Source organism: Etheostoma spectabile, chromosome 18, assembly GCF_008692095.1.
Source record: "Etheostoma spectabile isolate EspeVRDwgs_2016 chromosome 18, UIUC_Espe_1.0, whole genome shotgun sequence".
Classification (NCBI taxonomy): Eukaryota; Metazoa; Chordata; class Actinopteri; order Perciformes; family Percidae; genus Etheostoma; species Etheostoma spectabile.
Genome location: NC_045750.1, coordinates 14,996,593 through 15,006,266, shown reverse-complemented (window position 1 = coordinate 15,006,266; position 9,674 = coordinate 14,996,593). Strand labels below are relative to the sequence as shown.

General features: G+C 40.3%; 1 protein-coding gene across 2 annotated transcripts in view; it reads left to right on the top strand.

Moving 5' to 3' along the window:
• vegfab (vascular endothelial growth factor Ab) overlaps positions 1-9,109 on the top strand; it is a 15,185-nt gene extending 6,076 nt beyond the window's left edge. Inside the window, exons 5-8 of one of the 2 annotated variants that reach the window (XM_032542922.1) lie at positions 1,798-1,830; positions 4,811-4,885; positions 6,315-6,458; positions 8,897-9,109. In XM_032542922.1, the coding sequence (XP_032398813.1) occupies positions 1,798-1,830; positions 4,811-4,885; positions 6,315-6,458; positions 8,897-8,918 (274 nt within the window). In that variant the 3' untranslated portion in view covers positions 8,919-9,109. The remainder of the gene's footprint in view (positions 1-1,797; positions 1,831-4,810; positions 4,886-6,314; positions 6,459-8,896) is intronic. The other variant, XM_032542923.1, reaches the window with a different exon arrangement.
• The last annotated feature ends 565 nt before the right edge of the window (positions 9,110-9,674 follow it).

Genomic DNA, 9,674 nt, shown 5'->3' with positions numbered 1-9,674 from the left:
TCAGTTGGAGGCTGCGCAGTAACGCTCAGCCATCACCGAAAAAGTGATTCTAAAATCCTTCACTGGTCTCTGTCCAGAGCAACGGGGTCTGTTCGTCCATTTCCTTAACTGTCTATGGAAAAAGCCCACAAATAGACCGCAAACCCAGAGAGATTACTGAAGGAAAATGAAAATTGAGCGGAAGTACAATCTGATTATTACAGTGGCTGAGATTTGTGCTGTAAAATGAATTAGCAAGCTGTGACACAGCAACATGCATCATCCGCCCACGTTTAAATCTAAAAAGCAAAACAAACACTGCAGTGAGGGAGGACAATTGGCTGAAGACCAAGCTCTCTCTATTCTGAGTTATCAAAGCACAAAAAAAACTATTTCCAATATGTTTGTGCTTTATTCAGTGAAGCTGCAGCAGTCTGTTTAGCTATATAAAGTAATATCACCCTGAACTTACTGCTGCCTGTGATGACACAATACGTTGGTGTAAAACCATTTACATGTAGCTATAAAAGTTAAGGGCACCTTCATAAACTTTCAGATGCTGTATCCAGTCTATTGGTTGCTGGGTTTTTTTAAATTTTGGACTTCACTGTATTGTTCTAGAAATGGTATTCATGCATTAATTGCTTTTAACAGATCAACAAGTCCCTGCCAAACTGTTCAGAATAAAACACAATTTGTATCTTAATTGATTAACTCAAGTGGGATTTTGAAGTACCTATTTCCATTTAACGCTAGTACTACAATTAGCAGTAACTTCATTAGAGCTGCAACATTGTTAACAGCAAGGCTGATATCAATGAAATAAAACTACAAACAGTAATGATGGACTACATGCTGCATCACTACAATAGAAAAGTATCAAAAACAGGTTTTGAGTTAATGAAAATGTGAAGCAATTATGCCGGTCACCATCTACATTCAAGTGTTGCTTGCAGTGCATCAGTAACAATAATCCAATTTAACATGCTTTAAAGGGTCATTATGCCTATTTAGTACATTTACTTTTGATGTTTGAGTACATTTTGTTGTTAAAGCTACTCTACTTGTACTTAAAAGTATCATCTAATTCAGTACTTAACTTTAGCACTCAGCGCTTGTAATTGAGGATTTTTTTAATATTGTGGTATTGCTACTTTTAACTAAGAAAATGTTTTTATTTTACCTCGCCATATACCTTAATAAATTTCAGTTCAGGTGATTCACAGTACCACATATAGTCTTATATCTATAGGCAAATTGATTTTAGTCATCTTCAGATTATGTACTCTATATGCACACATATATTATGTTTTATTTAGCATATTCATGTAGTTATTGTACCAGTATTTCAAACAGAAACTTGGCTGTGTGTCAATGACCTTTTTGAATAATACCCTCTTTCCTAACACTTTTGGCACTTTGTCTCCAGAGTGCGCCAGCAATTTTATTGCTCCACACATACTGTTATCACAAGTTTCGTCACATCATGGACAAGAAGTGAAACAAACCTGGCAGCCTGCTATTGTAGTCCTGATTGTATGTGTGTGTGTCTCTCAGGGAACATGCCCCTTTGGGTGCCTGTTTATGGGTGTGTGCACTGCTTAACTTCCCAACAAATCTGCTTCCTTTATTGTACAAAAGTGAAAGATAGTTTTATCACAGTTTCTGGTAAAGGATGGTGATATAACGTGATTAGAAACAATATACCTGTGCTGGTAACGAGCCTCTAGTCTCTGTTGATCTTGATAAGTATTTGTTTACCACGAAAGTATGGCGTGCTGTGGTCTAATGTCACATTGTTTTGTCCCTACCTTTCAGGTTAAAGGAAGAAATTAAAGACCACAGAGAAAAGTGAGTACAGCACTCTTTCTGCATGGATTGGTTTTTTTTCAGGGGGAAACAATGGAGACTTGAGATTTGGTATTTTCCTTCCCTCGCCTGCAGCTCTTGGCCTTGCTCACGTCATCCTGTATGCTCTTTCTCACTTAAATTATCCATCTGCTATTTTCTCACTCCTTTTTCCTCTGTCTCTCCATTTTCTCTCACACAGACACAGTCAAACACCACACCAAACACTCCACACCGATAATATTTCAATTCAAAAAGACAAGCAAGAGACAAGCTACTGCATGAGACTATATTATGCTGAGATTAGCATGCAGCTCTCAGGTGATAAACACGGGGAATACCAGCTCAATCCAGTCAGGTGAATGAGTGACACTTGATGAGGTCATTGCCCTCTCTATTCCAGTCCTTTACACTTTTCGTCCCTTTTCTATCTCATCTTTATGTTCCTCTCCCCTCTTCTTTAATGTTTATATCCCATTTAGCATCTGTTACTCCTCTTACTGGCCGCTCTGATATAGATAACAGTGTTTTTAAAGTTAAGCTTTGGTGTTTATGGTCCTAGCTTAAGTGTTCTAATCTTTCCATAGAAGAGAAATCAGTGTGAAGGGTCATTAGAACTCTTGTAATAGTCCTTCTGCAGGTCGTTATCTTTCCGTTGCGGGGTGGTTGTTGGTTGTATTTTGGTTTTGTGTCAGATCGTCTGTCATATAGATAACAGCTAGTTTTGAGACCTCTTTAACCTTGTCTTAACTGTTTACGGCTTCAGTGGCGTGCGTCTACAAAGTGGTAGTCTTAGAGTCTTCCAACTCCATTTCTGATGCTTTTATGCTTCAATGTTAAGTTTTATCATCAGGTGCTGACCTCTCAGTAGTGACAGGTCTCTGGGGGTCTGTCAGGGTAAATCAACGTGCTGAGGTTGGGAAACTTGTCAACATCGACAGTGAAATTGAACTGATCTCTGAACAATTAAAAACAGCAGCTAAACCCTGTTCCATCTTTACTTCGCTCATATTTGTTATCCAGTCCCTGCTCGGTCTGACCTAGCATCATTGAAGGATTGTCATCAAACAGTCTGATCCCTGACTTTTCAAACAGCTCCATCATTAGGTCAACATTCTTTTGGTCGTGACGAAATACCTGCAAAACTAATGGCATTCCCATCAGCCTCAGCTGCACTTTGTGTTTAATGCTAATTAGCGAATGTTAGCATGCTAACACAGTAAACATTATATATTATACCTGCTAAACATCAACATGTTAGCAATGTAAACATGTTCCTATGCGGACGTTAGCATTTTGCTCAAAGCACCTCTGCACCCAAGTATCGTTACAGTCTCCCAGACTCTTAGTCTTTTTTTTTTTTTTATTGACATGCAAATCCAATATTTCCACGGACTGAGCCAGGTACTTTCATGACCTGTGCAGCAATCTAAATGTAGGCTACATTCCGGAAGAAGACCAGAGCAGCACAGTCTGTGGCAATATTGGATTTTAACATTCCCTTTTCCTTAGGAAAACATCTTGCGAGCAGAAAACAGACTATGAACTATGAGGTCATGACAATGTCCTTAAAGACATAAAGGTTTAAAAACAGGTTAAAAAAAATAAAGTTAGATCTGTATGGGACTGAATCTCAAACTAACATGCAGATTGCTGAGGTAATAAATGTAAGCTTTGCAAGACCTTCCTCCACAGTGCCGCAGAGGAGGGTCTGGTCGGTCCACACAGCGTTCCGGAATGGGAGAAAAATGTGTTTCTGTTATATTGGCATTTCTTTTAACCAATCACAATTGTCATGGGCAGTGCTGAGCACCGAGGGCCGCTGAAAAACAGAGAAGGAACTTGTTTTGGTGGAACATGTGTACGTTCAAAAGCTGTTTTAGTTGTGCAACAGAAAACTCCGATTGGACAGACAGTCTAGCTAGCTGTCTGGATTTACCCTGCAGAGATCTGAGGAGCAGTTAGCCATGTAGTCCTCAGAAAGCCAACGGAGTTTAAAATTACAATACAAAGAAAGAGGAAAGGCCCAGACATCTGGCCGAAAAGAGTGAAATCTGGCAGAATTCCCGCCAGCAACGGAGCAATCCTGGAAGTGGAACGTCATGGCTATAGACTGGGTCTCAGCCTATAATTGTGTTGAGCACAGACACATAAACTAATTATGCCATTCTAGCTCGGGCCAGAAACTTATCATGGTGAAGTAAAAATAGCGTTTTACTATTACACAGTTCTTGTCCACAGAGACGTGTCGCAACATTTCTATTTTGGTATTCCAGAAGTTTTTGGTGTAGTTGTATACATCTCAGACAGCAAAAGCTTGTGAAAACCCAGCTGGTTTCTGAACACACAATCTAGCCTATGCTTTACAGGCTTGTTGAATCAGCCATAAAGAGTTGACCCAGATTGGTTGAAAGATGCAGTTTTGGTGACGTCCAACTTCTTTGTCCTCAATCCATCTTGGAAATTTCAGCCAGCCAAGCCAAAGCTCAAACTGTTAACCGCACACAGTCTGCAAAGTCACTGTACTGTCTGACAAAAACAATCTTGGTGGTTGGACAATAAAGCTGGTTTTACATTTAAAAGTAATGTTTTAGTGAATTTCAACAGTTCAACAAAAAAGTGGTTGCTTTTTTTTGTGCTTCAGACTATGAACTCATATTATCACTTACTGAAAACACATTGGTAATTTTAGATATCTCACATGTGAACAATACAGACGCCTTTCTCATAACATGATGACATGTTATTATTCCAAAGAAGACAGTCTATGCACAATCATCAAATTAAACAATCTCCTGTTTGGAATGACTGATTGTATGGCTGTTTGATTTAAAGAAATGAAGAAAAAAAAAGATTGTTAATAATAATAATCAGTTGTTTTTTTTAACCAATTATCAGTTTAGGCCTTTCTACACACATCAGTCCTTCTTTACTCTCAGTCTCTCAGGCATCTCTTTGCGTTGTTGTCCTCTTTCTCTTGCAGAAAATCCCGGAAAGGAAAGGGTAAAGGCCAAAAGAGAAAACAAAAGAAAAACCGCGACAAAACAATTCACGATGCGTATGTCAGCTCCGCCTTCTCCACTTACCTGCATCTGAGTGTTTCGCTTCTCATAATTAAGCTCATTTGGGAGGAGCTCATTTGCTCCTTTTAATTTGCACCGTTAGCCACATCAATTCGCATGTTGCTTCTGTGTATTGTCCTAACATTGTCTCGTCAGCCATGTTTTACATACCCAGAGTATCAGTGTCTAAGCTGCCCTGTTTGCTAACATGTTAGCTAACATAGCTTTCGCAAAACCTTACAGCGATAACCAGGGAAGTACAGCAGATATGCTAGCCGAATCCCACATCCCAAGAAATTAACCATAACCCATCGCCACCCGTCAAAATACCCGTCTAATCTCCCCCCCAAACCTTGGACATGTTTAAATAAGCAAGAATAAACAGATTGGCTGTTAGCTGTTACTTGAACCCTCTACTGAAACAAGATCACAGCTCCACCATCATGGCTTTGCAGACCGGCTCATAACTGTTGTGGTATCTGCGCCGGGATCACCAGGATTGTAATCACGGCCTTGTGTTCAGTGTTGAGTCTGTGCCACATTGCTGTGTCTGGTACCCGTCTCCATTCCCCTCTTTGTTCTTTTCATCTTTATAAACAGGTTGTGCTGTCCTGTGCATAATGCTGGTACTTTTTATGTAATGTAAAGATGTGAGTGATGCCTATCTATTGACATTTTTTCCCTTTTTTTTCTTTTGCAACTGGGGTTATGTAAACCAGCAAATTGTTTAGCAGCTCCTGTTTTGTGTCTTTGCCTGCTTTTGTCTCTGAAACAAAAGCACCCAGATAAAAAAAATATATAAAGATGACGAAACATGAGTGTTTCTTCTGAGCTCATACTGTGAAAAAATACATGTCTGTGTTTTTATTTGTACATTGAGCTATAAATGGAGTATCTGAGCCTTCATCTGTCAATTTTCAGCCTGTTCTTAATCTAATGTCTTTCTGTTGGAATCATAGTCTGTAGTTTTCACTCAATAAAATGAAATATGTCTTGACAGAGCACCAAGCAGACCCTTGAGTCTTCTTTAATAAGAGTTTGACATTTGTAAAAGTGAGAGCGAGGTCATTGACGGGCAGGTCAAAGCCATATGTGTCGTTTTGTGTTGCATGAACCGGTCCAGAGCTTTGCTCACTGCATGTTGATCACAGACAAGGCATTTGTGAGCGGTCCAATCCACGCGGTAGGGTATGGGGGCGAACCAGGGAGGTTCATTTTACTGCTTGAATATTTGCCTGCTCTGTGGGAACCTGTGTGCAATACTACCCAACTGTCACGTGCAGTACAACTTGTCGGGGAGTGGCTTAGAAAAGCAAACCGGAGCGTACAGAATGGTTAACCTAAGGATAGGTTTAATGGTACACTGCGATAATCATCTTCTCTCCCCCTTTTCCTTCCAATCCCTGTCTGTCTCTCTCTGTCCAGTGTTTGTGAGCCATGTTGTGATCACTGCTCAGAAAGGAGGAAGCGCTTGTTCGTGCAGGATCCTGCAACCTGCCGATGCTCCTGCAAACACACAGACGAATACTGTAAAGACCGCCAGCTAGAGCTCAACGAGAGGACCTGCAAGTAAGTGCTGTCGTTTCAGAGAGCCAAAGTGAATATTACTTGTTCTGTTCCAGAAGTAAGAAAACCTCATTTAAAGGGCCTTGGACACCCACACATGTGTTTTCAGTTATTCTTGCTAATTAGACCTTTTCCCAGGACTCTGTGGGTGTGTATAAACTGATTGATTGACATCTTCCTGAGCCTCCAGTTAGCTCTGTTGAACCTGTTAGGGCAGGACATATGACATCTTTATCATTCTTATTGGTAGATGACATTTGTGACGTAAGAGATTCCAATCTATGCTCCGGCCCACCTTTAACCTGGGCAAAGGTCTAATCAGTCAAAACGACTAAAAACACCTTAGTGGGTGTCCACAGGCCTGTAGTACGAAGCAAGATTTGGCGTTTAACAAGGTAACTTCAGGTTCTACCCAGGGTTTTGTGTATCACGACAACGGATCACTGGTTACAACATTTAGAGACTGACAACCCTGCTAACATTCCCTGATGGGTATTTGTTATGAAAGATATAGATTTTCAGCGGAGTTCATTACTCATCTTCGTCAGCTTCTTGAGCCGTGTGTTGCCAATACGCACATTGGTTTGAATTATGTTTTTATATTTTTTATTTGCTACAACAATTGCTTCCCACTGCCAAGGTTGCAACTAAAAGAATAGGCTATGCAACAACAGGTTGTGGAAAGGACAAGTGTAAATATGGTATTTATGTTATACATATTTACAGCGTTGGCTATTTTCTACCAGCTTTCCGTCCTGTTTTAGAAAGCAGCAACTGTATTGCGTTTTAAAACCGTGTCTGTGGTCTTTATTTTTATGTAGAATTATACTTTGCTCTTCTTATGTAAAATATGCGGCTCTGGTAGATGTTTGTGATTGGTCACACTGTGCTAACACTGCCTCTTTTATGTGAATGCTCGTGCCGCTGGATTCTGAAACCCTGGGTTGATTGAACTAGTTGTTAACCACCGTCGTGACACAGCTTATGCGGGACCGCGGTTGATAGGTTAGGTTAAGCCAGGTAACAGAAATAAATCCAGAGCATGTTGATCTTGATTCATAGTACAGGCCTCAGGGCCTTTAAGACCACATTAATTAGTAAAATTACAAATCCAGCCTTGGGGTCATCTGGTGGCCCAGGAGTCCATCAGCGAAACATCTTCGCTATATTTCTCTTGTTCCCTGTCATAGCTCTACAGTCTATCCATAATAATAAATGCAAAATTGTCCGAAACAAAAGATTGTTAAAAAAAAATTGACTTTTTGTATGCAATAGGGGTCACTAAGTAATGAATCATCATCCAACTATGCAGTTCCCTATAGCTCTATGGAGCTTCATAGTGTAATTTAACTCATTGTTTAGTTTTATGGAAGATGATAATTTTAATGTTTTGGTTGACTCAAAAGGCTCTCATCAGCATCGTTGATGCTCTGATAGACCTATCGCTACCGCTAAACGCTATCTGCCAAACACCAAAAGCAAAGCTAATTTGACATCTACCTGGTAAATGTAGTGGAGCATTGCACAGCTAAATTCACCTCAGTAGTTGGTGGAGAACAAAATAGATCTAAAAGGAGATTGTATGTTGGACTAATATTCGTCAGCTTGACACAAAGACACTCTAAATCAATGTTAATGTTGCTCAATTTCTTCTGGTTGGTGTATCAATAATCAATAGTGGATTGCTGAAACATTCACCAGCCAACCTTAAAAGGTCCCATGCTATGAAAATGTCCCATGCTATGAAAAAAGTTTTTTTTAACATTAACATGTGTTCCCCCAGCCTGCCTATGGTTCCCCGATGGCAAGAAATGCCGATAGGTGTAAATCAAGCCCTGGGTATCCTGCTCTACCTTTGAGAAAATGAAAGCTCAGATTGCCTGATCTGGACTCTTGCTCCTTATGAGGTCATAAGGGGCACGGTTACTTCCCCTTTCTGTGCTTTACCCGCCCAGAGAATTTGGCCCATGAGAGAAAGACATCATGGCTTTCAAATGAGCAAAGTGGCAGTTGGTCAAGGCCACACCCCCAGCCTCCAGTTTGCCCCCCCTCTCTCCTCCTCAATAGCTACAGACTCAGATGACTATGTAATGGGACCTTTAAAAGATGATAATATATCAATGTTGTGTTTGTGGTGTTTTCCACTGCCCCCAAGTGGCCAAAAAAGTCTTGCAGAGATATGTGACTCGGTTACACAAGCTAGTGGAACTGTAGTGGCTGGCATGAATGCACACTGTGACTTGGCACTCTGTGTTTTGGTGTGTGTTGTTGTGGTGTGTGTGTGTGTGTGTGTGGTGTTGTGGTGTGTGTGTGTGTGTGTGTGTGTGTGTGTGTGTGTGTGTGTGTGTGTGTGTGTGTCTGAGAAAGGCCAAAAGACACTCCTATCTACAGCCTATTTTTTTCTTGTTCTGATAAGTGTTTATGCTTCCATTCTTGTTTAGATGTGACAAGCCAAGGAGATGAGAGAGGTGGCAGCACCAGATGTACAAGATGAAGGAATATTCTAGAGATATTTCACAGCACAGCACTTTGACCTTTGAACCGTAAGCTCTTCTTTTCTCTGGAAAGCATTCCCTTTGAGAGAGAACACTAAGAAAGACTGAACTGAAGTTTCCTCCCACTGTATATCTGTGTGTATATAGACCATGATAAAATAAAAAAGAGTACAGAATTGTTATGCTGCTACACAAACAAATAACTAAACCCATCATTAGACAAAAAGCAAATAGCCGCCATGTGGTTTTGCATTTCTAACAGGCTTGCAATGCAGGTGTAGTCTTGTTGTCAATTCCTTGTATGCAATTAGTTCACTGGATATGAGTCTCTATTGTGGTTGTGTGTCAATCATAAAATTGCAAACCTCTCAATCTGAGACATATTTAACTGCTAAAATAGTGGGTGAGGCTGAAGAGGACATGGAGCGCATTCTCTTTTCAAAAATGATGGATGGATTATCATCGGTCAATGTCTACTTTTGGAGTATAAAAGCAGGACAACTGGGACATCTGAATCTATCTCTTTATAATAGTTTCTGTACGGACATGCAGGACTGGCGTGGACTTACACAATGTCGGCATTGTGATCAGCTTGCAGGAGAAGATACTCCGAAAGTGCCATATACTTTTAAAGGGATACTGGTTGTCAATATAGAATCTAATGTTTTGCTATGTCCTACATGAAAACCACTGAAAACATCATATACTGTAGTTTGATTCCATT